Raw genomic sequence first — 16,026 nt, 5'->3', positions numbered from 1 at the left:
GTGTCATGACTCACAGACAGTTCTCAACATTAACTCCATACATGGTACAGTGAACGTGCTTTAGTTACTCTTTGATCAAAACTTATTTACCTGCATAAACTGAAACACACAGGTATGATTATTTTAATGCATCAACCCATTACACTTATCAAGGCACCAATTATCAGAGTCGATTAATCAAAGTGCAGAAGAAGAAAAACACAGCATCAGGGAAGAGGAGGAGAGTAGAGACTGGGACACACACACTGGGCAGTGTTTCCCTGTTACGCCCCTTTTGTCCCCGAGCATGTCGACATTGTGTGGTTGTGTTATTTCAGTTTGTGCTGGAGATCACCAGTTGTCAGTCTTGGCTTCGTTAGCTTACACTTTTCTTACTCTTACTTAGTTTTAGGGGAGGAGCCGAGAGAGACGGCCAACATGGTTGGCTCTGCACCTTCCTGTCTTTTGTGCTTTTTGGCCCCGTCTCCACCCCCCCCCCCCCCCCCCCCCCCCTCCTGTTTTCTATTTATCTTGATTTTTTTTTTTTCGGTGGTGGGGGGCTTTTTGGTCACCAGTGGTCAAGGAAGAGGGCTGAAAGGTAACCAAGGCAGTGTCACAAGTAACACACTCTGTTTCCGCTCTATTCAGAAGCCCAAAAGAAGTAAAGAAAGAAAAAGAGAAGGTGTGAATGTTTCACTCAGCAGCTCACTGAGTGTGTGAAAACACTCTCTGTGCTGGAGCAGCACTTACAAAACAAGCTAAATTTGAAGGTTATGTGAGGTAAAGATACTGCTGCAGATTTAACATGACGAGCTGTTCAGGTGTTCGCAGGTTCGGAACCTCCAGTGACCTCCAGCAGTCTGGTGATGATGTCAGAGTGAGTGGGGTGAAAGGTCAGGCCGTCCACCTCCATGGCCAGGTTTCCAGTTTTCCCGCTTCTGATCCCAAAACTCATCAGGGTGGAAAGAATGGACTCCTCCTGCAGGAGAAAACCAGTTTGAATCATTACGGAGTCACAGCAAAATGTTTGATCTATGTCTTTGAAGCTACAAACTCCTTTATGTGCAGCGTGTAATGTCAAATATTGACTATTGAATATTGATCGCTAAATAAAATATCTGCCTCTTTGGCCACCAAATTATCCCCTCTGCAGCTTAGGTTTGTGTACTTAATTAAATGTGTAAAATCAGGATGTTATTTCACTGTTGCTGTCAGTCAGACCTGATACAGTTCAGCTTTGTCTAGAAACCAAGGACAGCTGAGAGAGAGTTCAGTTCTCATCTGATGTATGAACTTTCATCAATGTGAGCCATCGGAGTCTGAGGAGTCTTATTGTGTGAAGTCTTGATCATCTCCTGGTGTCTTGCCCAGGGACACATCGGACACGTGTCTGTAGGAGCTGGAGACCAAACCCTCGACCTTCCTGTTGAGAAATGACCAACGACAGGAGAAGGAATCCATTCAGGAGTGTCACCTTGTCCACAGACGGCAGGTTCGTCTTCCAGTCCTGGAGCTGGTCTTCAGGGCTCGTGAGTCCGAGTCCTTTCTTCAGGTACCTCAGATGGGAGGGGCAGGTGTGAAGCAGGTAGAGCCCACAGGCCACAGCATATCCTCCCCAGTTAGACACACCTGCAGGAGGGAGGAGCCAGGAGAGGAAACGTAAACAAAGTAAGCATGTGAGTCTTTCAACACCCTCTACAAAGAAAAGAAAAGGATCCTAGTGAGAAAAACATTCTTCAACAAGATGTCAAAAAGAACGACTTTGTGTAGTTGAGGTGTTGGTCAAGCTCTTCTGTAGGAGAGCAGTGCCAGAGTTAACTGTTGATATCACACACACACGTACACACGCACACACACAGTAGGCTGTACTCCTCACTGAAGGAGCCTTGTCTTTGGACTTTTGGAAAAAGAGAATTGAATGAACTTTGGATACACTGGGCAAGTTATATGAGGCTTTGTTTATGTTGATTTATAATGTGTGTGTGTGTGTGTGTGTGTGTGTGTGTGTGTGTGTGTGTGTGTGTGTGCGTGTGCGTGTGTGTGTGTGTGTGTGTGTGTGTGTGTGTGTGCGTGTGCGCACACCTGCAGAGTTACAGAGGATGAACACCAAGTTGCTGTTGTTGTGCTGAAACCAAAGTGACTCCCAGTGTAATGTTACAGACTTAAATACATGAAATCACAGAGCTCCATCAGATAATCACCCGCATTAAGATCAATGATAAAGGTTAGTATGGATAAGAGAATCCATCTATTATTAGCAGTAACATCATCTGCACGCTTCAGTTTGACTGTCAGTCCGTACCAGCCGTGATGGCGTAGTCAGCGGGAATATCACACGCTATGAGGCTCCCTTTGGGCATCAGGTTCTCCACCTTCTCCTTCAGTTTACCCATCCCCAACTCGTTTCCTCCGTCACCGATTCCTGCACACACGCACGCACGGACGCACGCACGCACACACACACACACACACACACACGCACGCACACACACACACAGACACACACACACACAGAGGATTAAATGCTCCAGTACAAAGAGGAATTAGTTTGTTGAAATCAGACATTTTCACAGTCAAATCTTAATTCTATCTTTTTAAATCCATCTGTAACAAAACTAGAAGTTTATTGAGCTGCAACAAAGTAGCAAAAGATATGTGAATAATTTGTTCATTCATTTCAGTCCATTAGTGCGTGCAATTAAAATCCCTGAACCCCCAAAGTGGTACATTCAAATAAAGGCTGTGGATGTTTGGTACCCGTGGTGCTGATTCCTGGTATGTCCTTGGCAGCTAGAAACAAATCATCGATGGGATCCACCAGATGTTTGATGTTTATTCCTCTCATGTTGTAGTAGTTTCCATCTGTAGCTCGTCCGCTGCGCTCTATCGCCACCAGGTGGTCGTACCTGGTGTTACACGTTGCAAGCAAATCACATTACTCCGACAACAGAAGTAAACAGACAAAAGTTGATTACATATTCACTGACTTGCACCTGCCTTTGTTCCTCATTTTACACTGAAATGGCAAAAAAACCCTCAACATCTGAAGCAGAACATTAAAAATAATTATTTTACTCATCTTCGTCTCTCTCTGGAGTTCATGTTGAAGTAGGACTACCTGGGTTAAGCCTGTAACATAATTCTGATCTGAACTAAACTTTAATAACAACATTTTACGACTAATCCAGCATAATCTCAAACAAATGATCATTTAAAAAACTCAATATTCCAGAGGCACTGATGACTGATAAAAAATCCCTGTTGTGATATAAAATAGAACTATTTGTTTTTGATTGAGGTCTCTTCTCTACACAGTCAGCTAACCTGGGCGTGCGGGGGTCTCCATTGTGACACAGGAAGTGCAGTGCAGAGTCTGGACCCTTGCCTTCAAAAGTGACCAATGGGACTTCACTTTTCAGCACACCTGAGAGGACAAGTTGTGAAACCAAAGAGAGGCTCTCGGTTTTAAAAGTATTTAATGAAACACTTTAATAACTGATTTCTATCACGTCTCACTGATTCATTTCCTCCACAGTCCTCTCCCACCTTTTCTCACAGCCTCATCAATGATCGCCCGGTTCATGTCCAGGTCTCTCTTGTCCATCACCAAAGTCACCTGCTTGCCTAGGGACAAAAGCATTGTTGCCATGGCAATGGCTCCTGGAGGGCCATCAGTCTCATCAGGTGGGCTGAAAGGGGCAAAGAATAATTATAAAGTATTTACAAGAGTCACTCGTGTGAGCTTATCTAAAACTCTGTGTGTGTGTGTGTGTGTGTGTGTTAGGTACCTGTGCATGTAGTGTGTGGGGAAGCCAGTTGTTATGGCAACAGAGGATGCATGTGAGAGTGACAGACAGGAGCGCAGAAGTTCATCCTGGACGAATAGAGCTTTAATCCCTCGTTGACCTGACGACACAAAGTGACAAACCTGCATGCAGATTCAGATGACCTGGAATGACCTTCCGATGATGTCAAGACAAATCACCAAACGAATCTGAACCCGGGTTCAAACGGCTCAGAGCCAGGAGCCGTGAAACAGGCTGCTGATCAAAGTATGTTGATCACATTATGAAGACACATTCTGCACACGTTTACCTGGATCCTCTCCAATTACCGTCTCCAGCTGTCTGATTTTTGCCACAGCCCTCTTTGATGCCAAACTGTACATCATGGGGTTATGGGACAGTAAAAAGCTGAGAGGGATCAGCTCAGGGTGGACGCCTTCACAGGTCGGAGGTTTGAAGGTTGACGTGGAGGAGTCTGGGACGTCAGTCAGGAACATACAGCCTGGAGAGTGACTGAACGCCAGAGGAGGCTCTGAAAACACAGAACAGGAAGTCTGAATGGTGACTGTGGAGACATGTGATGCATACTCAATTAGCCAATCGTATCACTCACTGCTGCTGAGTATTGCTTCTACAGCCGTCACTCCACAGGCCCAGAACACTGGCACGTCTCCGGGCTGCAGCTCAACTGCATCCCCGTAGTCTGGTGAGGACAGATCCTGGATGCCCAGGAGAGCTTCACACACACACAAGGAGCGGTTACACACTGATCAACTCAGCGTATTATTGATCTGTGTGTGTGTGTGTGTGTGTGTGTGTGTGTGTGTGTGTGTGTGTGTGTGTGTACCTGGGTCTCCTATATGAACAGGAGCTCCATGTGCCAGTGGGTTAAGGTGTGTGACCTCCACTACTGTATCCAACATGGCAGCAGGAACAGGACGCATAGTGACCACTAGGGGGCAGCTGAACGCTCCTGCAGGAATACAGGGAACTGCAGTCTGCACAGAACATAAACACATACACTAACGTGTTTTAATTTGTGCCCCAATGTCTTTAAGGTATTCCATGTTGTTTTTACAATGTTCATATCAGTGGTTCTTAAACTTTTACACAACAACCCTGAGCAGAAGAGAGCACCAGCCAGTCAGTAGGTCTCTATCTGAGAAGATTTTCTTCAGATACAGCCACAAAGTGTCCTCAGGAGCAGGCAGCTCAACTCAATATCTGAGTTATTTTCAGGGAAAACCAAGAGTCTGCGTTCTGTTTAGTGTCAAACTTGATGATTCTGTGTTTTGATTTTTTTCCATTTATGTCATCTTGGGCTTTGGTAAGAATTGTTTTAGTCTTTCACTGAGAGTTTAGAGACTCAATACTGCTAATAATATAAATGATTTCTAAGACAGGTCCCCGCACTATGCATTGCAACTGCACTTCTGCTTGCCGTACATCCACATTATATTAGAGGTGTCTATGTATTCATTCCAAAAAAAAAAAAAAATCAACTACAATAGAAATGAAGACTCATAAACAGCCTCTGTAGGTGTCTATAACGTACCCTGTACATGCTGACGTTCTTCCCCTGCTCCACGTTTCTAATGGGGACTCCAGCCTTCTTCAGTCGGCCTTCAAAACCAAAACTGCAGCCCTGATAGAAACACACCATGTTGGACCAGAAGCCCGGATCCACAGGCTGCGGCTCCGATCCCGTCCTGAGGACACAACACAAAGAGAAGAGGAAACAGAAACCCCAGCGTCCCAGTCATGAGGGTTTGAGACAGACTTCAAAATAAATGTCTATTTGAGAGCAGATTTATTTTGCATCCTATTCATCAAACTGCTGCATGTATGAAACTCATGTATGATAATGATTGTTCTTTTAACGTAAACATTTCAGACACTTTTCATGTGATGCTCCATCTTCATATCTTTTCATTTACCTCAGCTGAACGTTGCAGCTCTGCAGATTTGAGACTGTCTTCACCATCCGGCCCTCTTCATACACACAGTACTGAGAAATCTCCGTCCTGAAGACAAGGAGACACAAATATGAAGTCAGAAACAGTGTATGAAAGCACACAGGTGTAAAAATGCCAACTTTTATATTCATGTTTGTTTAACAGGTGTTTGGGTGTATTTCTTAATATGGCTGCTGACTTTTCTGAATTCTTCTCATGAAAACAAATGATTTGTAGAATCCTCCATCTCTAAATACGCTAATTCATTCATCACTGTTCTCTGACTTTGGATTACATGAAGGTGCCTCTCTGTGCCATCAACAGACAAATGACCCAGAGCTGAGTTTTTAAAAGCTTTCACGTGGACTAAACTGAGCTTGTGTGGAGACAACAGCGCTAACAGAGTCTGTAAAAAGACTAAACAAAGAAATGATTTCCTCCGCCGGCTGACATCTTTTTGGGGCGAGTCCATAAAGTTCTGTTTTATATTTCTGTGACTCTAAGTGTCTTACAGTGCTGTAACAGCTCCTGGTGTGTTTGTCCACTGCTTTAAAGTCTGAACTCCTCCAACAGTTCAACATCTGCTCAAAGATCGAAGGCCAACCAATGCAGAGACTCTGTGAACTGTTTTTACACAAGCACACATCTGACTTCCCCTGCTGTTTCTCCTGCCAGACTCTTAGCATGCTTTCTGCAGTAAGTCTGAGCGGGCTGATGTGAGAGAGCAGCAGGATATTATCCAGAGAATTCAGCTCGAGCCAATAGGAAGTTAAAATTAAACGAAGAGCTGAATCTTAGATCAAAGCACGTTTAAGACCCATGAATATTTGTTTGGTGTTTGAATGTCGTGTCAAATTTTTGAATGGTTATCTTCATTTTTATGTTTGACAATGGAGCCGCTGTGACGCAATAACAGGCAAACAGACCAAAGTTGCATCCTGACATGGAGGAGTGAGTGAAGCTTTTCGAGGCCTCGTTCAATAATGATCAGTTTGGGGTTAGTTAAAGCACCTCAGAGGAGTTTTAAAGCGTTACTCGCTCTGCTCTGTTCGGGATATAAAGCTGGCTCATTAAGCCCCTGATGGCAATGAGACAGAACAAGAACTAAATTTAGGGCCCTGTTTCCTGCGGTGGAAATGCATGTAGTTCCTCAAAAAGGCCCCTAGTTCAGAGGGAAAGTTCCTGCAGTCAGAAAGGGGGGTAGAGTTGATCATTGAAAGGACCTGTGAGACTTCTGACATGAAGCTGCTTTTTAATATTTCACTGGTTTTAATCATCCTGAACCTTAAAAAGTGTGACAAACACCAAACTCTAATCTGAAGTTTTGTTCCTAAATCCGTTTAGTTCGAACCAAACGACATGAAATAATGAGATTAAATGATGAGAATATAAAAAGGTCTCTGAATAGTAATACTTGTAAAGGGCACAGCAACAGGAGGCCGTTTAAATACAAACATGTTTTTCAGCTTGTTCGTTTGAATTTGAAGCCGGAACAGGAGACACAATGACGGTATAACCTGCTCTGAGATCTAGAACGTTTGTATGTCACAGGGAGTCTCAGTTTTAAAGGGGACTAGTGGGCCAGAGTTTGGTCAGACCCCCGAGAGCATTGAGAGAGGAGAGTCACATAGTTAGAGAGAGAGTTTATAGAGAGAGAAGCCTTGTTTGTTGTTGTATTGTTGTTGTTGTTCTGTCGTCTGTTTGTTCTGAATCTGTAAAGATTCAACCTTCGAGGTTCGTCTCCATCTTTGGAAACCACCGTCTGTGCAAAAATGTCGCCTGGTAAGATTTCACATGTTTCTGAATGAAGAGTTATGAGGGCTTTGTGGCGGTCTTAGAGGGTTTGATACTAAATGTTTAAGACTCAACAGGCGAGTTGTAAACTCGAACTATCTGTACACTCTGTTCAGTTTGAGTCTCTGTATTGACATCATGTAAAGTTCAATTCAATACTCTGAGACACTCTGAGATATATTTCCTCCCTGCTCTCCACAGTCTCTGAGACAGACATTGAGACGGGTCAAACCCTGTACAGCAGCACGTCTGCCTACTCCGTCCTGGAGTTCATCGGGGAAGGCTGCTTTGGCAAAGTGGCCAAGTGCCTGAACCTTGAAACCAGAGAGACTGTCGCCATCAAGATCCTGAAAAAGGACTCTGCTTTGCTCCTGGATGCTGACAAAGAGGTACACTCCTCCACTCCTTTTGATTTGATTCACATATTTACACACTGCAGATTCAGTCTGCTCCATCAGACGGTTCAATAAACTGTTGCCATGTCTCCTCTTGTCTCTCTAGGTGTCCATGTTAAAGGTCCTCTCTGCGCTCGGTCCAGATAAAACCAACATGGTGAAGTTCTTTGAGCAGTTTGAATACATGGGACAAACCTGCCTGGCATTTGAGATGCTGGACAGGAATCTCTACGACCTGCTCCAGGACAGAAACTGGGAACCGCTCTCTCTGCGTGCCATCAGGCCAATAGCAAAGCAGGTATGTAAACATGATGATATGAAAGCCATTATCTGCTCAGCGACAGATCAAGAACACCCTCCAACCCAAACTCTTCTGCTTTGTCCCTGCAGCTGCTGCTCGCCCTGGATGGCCTGAAGAGTCTTGGTATCGTGCACACCGACATCAAGCCGGACAATATAATGTTGGTCAACACGCAGGAGCAGCCGCTCAGAGTCAAACTCATCGACTTTGGAGAAGCCATACCAGCTTCCGAAGCCGAGCTTGGTCAGGAGATTCAAGCAGGCGGATACAGGTACGTTTATCCTGCACGGCAAATCACTTCATCCCGTTTGTGTTGTTTGAAATATCCATGCTGTGATTGCACATCAAATTAAGACCTCTGTGAGTATGTGATTAAAAGCTCATCACGAAAAGTTAAATCATGGTTCATTGCATGATTAAAGTGTCATTATTTCACATTACAAAAAAATTGTTTAGCATTTAATTTGAGGTTTTGTACTGAATAAAGCTAAAAATGACTTTACCTTCTGTTTGAATCAAAACCTGCTTTTTTTTTAAATAAAGAAGTTGATCGAATGTTACAACATTATCTCTAACTTCAATAAAATGACATATTTGGGGTGTTTGTTGTCCATCCTCAGGGCTCCTGAAGTCTCTCTCGGCCTTCCCTTTAACGAGTCTATCGACGTTTGGGGACTGGGCTGCATCCTCTCCTTCCTCTTCCTGGCTGAACACCTCTTCCAGGTCAACTGCGACTATCAGATGGTATGTAAGCCAGCCTCAGACAAAGTCAGACTTTTGCACAGAATGTCAGCTGATGGCGGTGTGTGTATGTGTGTGCAGATGAAGAGCATGGTTGAGGTTCTGGGTCTGCCTGATGAATATCAGCTCCGTAATGGGATGTACAGCCGATTCTTTTTTAAGAAGGAGGCGGCTGATGAGGGTGCAACTTGGAGGCTGATGGTAAAGAAACCACGTTCTTCTTAGTCTGCATTAAAATCACTCAAATTGAACTTTGTTTTTTAAACTGCTCTCATATATTTTGTGTTCAGACGCCTGACGAGTTCACAGCTGCTAACGGCTCTGAAGTGCAACAGCGCAACAGCTACATCGAGCAGCCGAGCTGTCTGGACGCTCTGGTTAACGTGAGTACTCTCTGCTGGATTCAAGGGTCAGACTGAAGTTTTCACATCAGCTGCAAAGTGTTGAAGCTGCTAAGACAGCAAATCTTTACAGCTCCGGGAAAACATTTGGAAGTTCATTTTTAGTATTTAAGAAATATTTAGAAAATTTGCCATCTGTGGACAGAGTCCCTGATCTGTTAGTTTCATTCATGTATTTTATTTATAATTGTTAACATTGATTGGAATAAGCTCCTCCCACTTCTTGATCAGTATCATTCATCGGTCTCTGTGAAGTCAAAACTGACAATTATCTGTTTGTAAATCCAGATGTACCCAGAGGGGGACGCTAGCGAGCAGATGGACAGGAGGGTCTTTGTGGACCTCCTGAAACGTCTGCTGCATCTGGACGCAGATGAGAGGATCTCTCCTCAGGAAGCTCTGCAGCACCCTTTTATCACCATGAGCCACCTGGAGAGCACGGACAGCAGCGACTAGTAAGTGAGCGTGTGTTTTCACACACTCAAGATTTCTGCCCTGTTGGTGCTGGTTTCATCGATTGACTGATTTGTCCTTCTCCATCTAGTCTGAGAAACTCTCGAATCATGATGAGTTGCTGCCAAGACACTGAATCACACGGGAGAGATCAAACCTCTGGACTCACTGGCTCCGATGCTGACGGTTCAAACACTGGATCGTCTGACGGAGTGACAGTCCATGACACCTGTGAACAAGCTTCACTTGAGGAACCTTTAACTTCCTGGTCTACTGTTGCCGATCTAAGTCGTCTCTGTAATGAGGGTTCGGCTTCCTGGCTTGCTGATGAAGAGGTCAAAGATCTCTCCTCTGGTGAAGCTACAGACGCCTGGATTTCAGATGGAGGAGTTCCTGCTGACTCCTTTTGGCACGAGCAAGACTCCTGGTCTTACGAAGGAGGACAAACGTACGTCTCCTTAAAGGAGCATACAGCTTCAGTTTCCTGGTCTGCTAATGGAGCTCAAATGAAAGACTCCCCTGAAAAGAAAGCAGTCCCAAGGTCAACTGAAGGAGCTGAAGGAGACTCCGGCACTAAAAAAAGGCTGAAGCAGATTCGCAAATTCTTCAAGAGAATTGTGGTGAGCTTTTTCTGCTGCTGCTGCCGTGCCGAGGAATGATTCCTCCATCTTTTTTTTAAAGTTTTCATTAAAAGAGACTTAATGTACTTTGATGTCACAGACCTTCTTACTGATGAAAAGTGAAACAAAGATGAACCTTTGTGTCAAAATAAGGAGGTTTGGGTCTCTCAGTAGTAACACACTGAGTGTCGATCACAGGGTGAATCTTTCACCTTCTGACCTCGTCTGAGGAGGATCTGCACTGTGAATCAGATCACAGATCACTGCTGCCAGTAGGTGGTGCTGTAACTAATGTGCTCAGCGTTTGACACGCTTCATTATATGACAACACTGACTCAGGGGCAGATTTAACATTGAATATGAGAGTTACAACAACACGACATGGTCAATCTTCTTAATGCAGGGTAACAAAGAACCTTTTTGAAAACTAAAGATTGATAAAGATAATTCAGATTTAAGATGAAGCGCCAGGGAGGAGCTGCGTCATCTTTCCCTTCGAAAAGATGCCCAAAAAATTCACCACATTTCTGAACTTATTTCTAAATGGTTTATATCCATACGTAAGGTGCACTGAACACAGTGAGAGGATTTCGTGGAAAACACAAAATGAGGTGTGTCTATCACCCTTATACAACTGCCTCCTTATCCCAAAATCATTGAAGTGAAACAAACACCTTCTGAATGAAGCTTACTGAGCACCTCACAATCTCCCTGACTTATTGTGAGTAGTGTACAACAAGGAGGAGGAGGGATGAGGAAAGCACTTGTGTCGATTCCTCTTCGAACTTTATGGATCTTCAACACCCGTTAAGTGTTCATTAAAAAGTTTTTGCTTTTTTGTTAAGTCGATGTCAAAGGCCAGATCTGACCAGAGTGTTTTCACCATCCCTCTTCCTGTTCACTCATAAACTCAACTTCTACCTGAACAGTTCCCTCAGTACTGTCCTCAGTCTTACATGTGATTGTTCCATCACAGTGAGGAGAGAGGCTGCAGCTCTAATCATCAAGTGGACTCTCGGTCTGCTTCTCTGAATCAAGTGGACACCGATGAAACAAACGGTGCAGGAAGTCAGAGACTTCAACATCAATTAAAACGTATGAAATGTCAAATCAGCTCAGAGGGGAACCGCTGCCGTCAAGAAAAAAACAAAACAGTCAAAAATGAAAAAAGAAACATTCAGGTTGATTTCAGAAATTAGCACGCTGGAATCGGAGGTTTTTCTATTAACACATTTTGAGACGTGTGTGTGTGTGTGTGTGTGTGTGTGTGTGTGTGTGTGTGCGCATACAGTAACCTTATGTCTGCATGTTCAGCGAGAGGCGGACAGGAAGTCTCTCCTGGTTGGCTGCGGTAAAGAAGCGGCAGGGGGGCGGGATTTCTGTGACAGAAATCTTCAAAGTCATCAGCAAGATGTTTTGGCAGGATGACGACATTGGCCTGCTGGTATCCTGTGACACACACACACACACACACACACACACACACACACACACACACACACACACACACACACACACAAACACAAACACACACAAAAGGATCCCCGTTAGAGTCGAACACAGCCACAACAAGTCTTACCAGACTCCACTCACATGGCAGCAATACATAGGATTTACAATCCAGAGACATCAGATAATTAATCCATCACACAGTGAGTCTTAACCCCCTCACTCACCCCCCATTACCTTGATTAGTTATCTTCTCTTGTTCTTCTTAATAAACAGTTCATACTATAACTATCCAGAGGCGTGTCCATACTTTGTGGACTGGGGGGCTCTGACCTGTGCAGGGGTGGCCTGAAGTTTGAAGGGCATTTATTTAGCCCTCCTGTCTGCACCGATCACATCGACTTTTAAGAAACAGGAGGTAATGGCAACATCATTCTTCAAGGACTTCAAACAATAAGACTAAAAGTCTGAATTTTAAGTATTTCATTGCAAACAGACATCCGCCCTCTCTCACAAGCTGCGGCTCACATAAACAAACACCTGAAATGAAACCTTCAGGATCAGCATTCATTCTGACCATAAACAATGCAGCTGGAATCAATAAACATCAAACCACATCAATGCCATTTCTACAACAACAACAACAACAACTTCTCGAGGTATCACGTTTCAAGTGAACGCTTCAGGTGTTGCCTGCAGCTCTGCGAGTGAAAGGTTCTCACCTTCTGCTAATCCAGACGTGGTTTTAACTCGGGGATCCTCCTGTCTGATCAACAGCCTCAACTCTGCAGGACTCAGAGATTTTAAATTTTCCAACTTCTCCATTTAAAGAGCCCACTCAAACTAACACTTGTTCTTCTTCTGTTCTACAGTCACGCTGGTTTCTGCTTTTTCAGGACCCGACTGTTCAATGCAAACAGCACAGGAAGTCCAGCTGGTCAAGTTTTAACAATCCTGCTGCAACAGGTGACACACTATGGACAAGAATGACTGACCAAACTTGACCGATCAAATGCTTTGAAAAACCCTTTGACTGTTTCACTCGGGTTAAAGTTCAAGTGTAGATGTCTTGGATTTGGTTAATCTTTGATAACCAAGTGGTTAAAGATTTTTAAAAGACAAGAGACAGAAGAGAAGGTAAGCTTGATGAAGAGAGTCCTGTACTTTCCTCTTCTCCTTTTTAGTTTCTTTTATTATAATTTATTATTACATTTACTTTATGTCATCTAAATGGTGCCCCTCTGTACAATAACAGTCATTTTGTGTTTTAAAGAAAGCCATTAGTCTTGTAGGAACATGTCTCAACACAACATGACTCCAAACAAACAACGGACAAAGAATCATCAGTTTAAAATTCGCCTATCAGATATAATGGTGCATTCACATCTGTTTCAAATGATGAATGTGAAGGCCCACACCTATAAGGATGCTGCTGATGACAACAACAACAACAACAAGTCTGTGCTAAAAGCATGAAAGCTAATATAAGCCCCATTAGCTAAGTGTTCGTCAATAAATAGGGGCTGTAAATGTGCCTTTTTTAGAGGTGATATAGAATTAATGGTAAAAGACTGACTTTATGTTATTACACATTTATCACTATGCAAACATGACATCGTTACTGTTAAGGCAAACTTTTTTCACTTGGCTTTCTTTTGTAGTTGGTGAAGCTGTCTGAGGATTTTAATATTCCTGTCTTGTCTTGCACACAAAATGCAGTGTGTGTGTCTGTTGCCATGGAAACACAATCCACACGGCGGTTTTGCACTTCTGTTTGGTCCTCTGTCATGCATGCCTTAATACGTAAACGTGAAAATGGTCAAAAAGAAAATAAAAGCGGGTGTCAGTCTTATGTCTGCTCTCCGCTTCCACCCTGTGGCTCATCTGTGGTATTACTCTGTGACCTGAACTGACACGACACAAGACACCACAGCTCAGAGACAAACAGTCACTACGTGGATGAGGGCAAATAAAACAAATACAGTTTCCTGAAGAGTTCAAACACCTGCAGACATGTTCTTTAATAATAAAAGAAGATTCTTTGAACTCTGATGGTTTTTGTGACGGGCAGACAGACATAAATCCTTCTCTATAAGCACCCTAAAGTGCTGTACCTGTCTTATCCTCATTTATTACACAGGAAAGAGAAACAGTGATTGTATGTGTGTCATTATTAAAGTACCCGAGTCCTTGGCAGAGTTAGAGACCATCCTGAAGTATCTGAGGGAACATCTGGCGGCTCTGACAGCAGTCTGCATGCTTCAGCTGAACACACAAACAGATAACAGAAAGTCATTTTTTTTTTTTTTTTATACAAAACATTGTGAGTTAATACTATTGGGCCCACTGGCCTGTTGCATGTTGCCAGTCAGCTGTAGTCTTTGTGGTGTCCAAATGCAACTTTAAAAACGAAGCAAAATCATGCAAAAGGAAGTTTAATGATGGGACTCGGGGGGAAGAGGAGAGATAAAGAGAGATGAAATCAGCTAACAAGAAGTTAAGCAGCTTCTTCTTTTGTTGACTGACAGCTGTAACCCGTCTAATGCAAACCACACTTTCTGTGAGGTATTATTACTGATTTGCGTTTCGTTGTCCTTTTTGTCCTCTCCCGGCATCCATATGTAACGCGCAACAAAGTAGTCAGGCTTCTGTTTGCTCACCTGTGCAGGTGACGTGAACGCAGCATTAACACAAGTCAGCTAAAAAGTTCACAGGTCAAATCTGTGACACGGCAGATTTTAATCTGTGATACATGTCTTACCTTACACGGTGTTATTCATTTAATTTATATTTAATGAGCCCAAGGACATAATATTAAGAAGAAGCTGATCATAAGACAAATGTCCGTTGTTTCTTTTTCTTTTACTGCAGGCTGTAATGCCAACTTTCACCTCCATACCGACACCTACCGGACCGGAGTATATTAACAAGATGAGCTTTACACAATGTCAAACTATATCAGTGCTGGGTTCTCTCAGTGTTTGCTCAAAACTCTGATTGTTAATCAATACAAAATCAATAATAATAAATAAACAACACCACACACTAGTTCTACAATAGTTATTTAAGACCCGAAATGGTCAAAGTAAAACAGTCAGACTAATCTGAGATGCTTTTTGATGTTGTTGTGTTCACCCTCTTTATTGAAGGCACCAAGCAGACAGATTATGTTTGTTCCAGGAATCTACTTTAAAATGTCCTCGCATCAACCAGGCAAAGATTAAAGGTAAGGTGACTTTTTTTTGAGGGGCTTGTAGAAGTGCTGAGAGAAAAAACTGTTGAGATTTATTTATTTATTTTTCTATAGATAGATAGATAGATAGATACTTTATTGATCCCGAGGGAAATTCAAGGCATCTGGCATCTATAAAAGGCATCTATAAAAGACATCTGCATGTCTGAACAAACAGAGCAGGTCAGTGTGACTGCAGCACACGTGACTCACCTGGTCGGCTTGTGTACCCATTTGGTTTTGTAGAAACATTTTATTAATGACAATGATTCATAAATGTTTTATATAGATAAGACATACTCAAACCAGAGTGCCCTGAGACGAGACGAGACAAGACCAAGACCAAAAATATCACTCAACAAATCCTTATCTCGTGTGCAGGTGCAGGATTAAAATCAAACTGAATGAAATGTTTTCTTTTAGAAAGAGGTCAGGGGTCACATGATGTCCCACCTTTAATTGTTCTGTTTGAACAGCCACACCATCCATATACCAAGTTTCTCATTCAGTCCTTATTTGTTGACATGGTCCTTTTGTTCCCTTTTAAATGTTGATGGTATAAATTGGAACAGTTTTAATGTGGAGTGAATGACAATAAGACAGACGCACAAAATAGCAAGAAGTTGTATTCTGAGAAATGTGCAAAATATGCAAATACAAGAGCAATTTGTAATGAGCAGATATAATTCAAAACACAAGTGACTGCTAGTTCTGTTAGTTAAAGGCATTGGTGAATAAATCTGTTGACCACTGGTGCTGACATCGGGTCGTTGGAGGCAGTTTCATAATGTTTGTGCAAATTTAAAACACAAACTCCTCATTCTTCATTTTGTGCCTGAGTGCAGAGGAATCAAAGCAGAAACATTTAGAGATGAACCAACAAAACAGCCAAAAAAAAAAAAACCCGAAACATATTCTGTT

General features: G+C 43.0%; 2 protein-coding genes across 4 annotated transcripts; one reads left to right on the top strand and one right to left on the bottom strand.

Annotated features, from left to right (window-relative positions):
- Window positions 1-534: 534 nt before the first annotated feature.
- Window positions 535-14,735, bottom strand: dglucy (D-glutamate cyclase). 3 transcript variants are annotated; one of them, XM_079369107.1, is made up of 16 exons: window positions 14,635-14,727; window positions 14,449-14,533; window positions 14,056-14,138; window positions 11,720-11,873; window positions 5,702-5,788; window positions 5,320-5,473; window positions 4,612-4,762; window positions 4,378-4,500; window positions 4,075-4,296; window positions 3,768-3,885; window positions 3,526-3,668; window positions 3,304-3,403; window positions 2,737-2,885; window positions 2,282-2,401; window positions 1,454-1,608; window positions 535-958 (listed from the first exon to the last, which is right to left on the bottom strand). In XM_079369107.1, exons 3-16 carry the CDS (start codon window positions 14,129-14,131, stop codon window positions 797-799), a joined length of 1,914 nt encoding a protein of 637 aa, XP_079225233.1. In that variant the 5' UTR covers window positions 14,132-14,138; window positions 14,449-14,533; window positions 14,635-14,727; the 3' UTR covers window positions 535-796. The 3 variants fall into 3 exon arrangements, with proteins under 3 accessions (XP_079225233.1, XP_079225232.1, XP_079225231.1); XM_079369106.1 differs by lacking the exon at window positions 14,449-14,533 and having other exon boundaries at window positions 14,635-14,735; XM_079369105.1 differs by lacking the exons at window positions 14,056-14,138; window positions 14,449-14,533; window positions 14,635-14,727 and adding an exon at window positions 12,596-12,713.
- Window positions 7,249-10,510, top strand: LOC306840071 (homeodomain-interacting protein kinase 2-like). The gene is made up of 9 exons (XM_079369108.1): window positions 7,249-7,501; window positions 7,715-7,902; window positions 8,015-8,206; window positions 8,299-8,480; window positions 8,830-8,953; window positions 9,032-9,151; window positions 9,241-9,333; window positions 9,640-9,806; window positions 9,896-10,510. Exons 1-9 carry the CDS (start codon window positions 7,492-7,494, stop codon window positions 10,461-10,463), a joined length of 1,644 nt encoding a protein of 547 aa, XP_079225234.1. The 5' UTR covers window positions 7,249-7,491; the 3' UTR covers window positions 10,464-10,510.
- Window positions 14,736-16,026: the final 1,291 nt, after the last annotated feature.

This window comes from Symphodus melops (genome assembly GCF_947650265.1).
Source record: "Symphodus melops genome assembly, chromosome: 19".
Classification (NCBI taxonomy): domain Eukaryota; kingdom Metazoa; phylum Chordata; class Actinopteri; order Labriformes; family Labridae; genus Symphodus; species Symphodus melops.
Note: the sequence above shows the minus strand (reverse complement) of the source record. Positions and strands in the feature narration are given on the sequence as shown.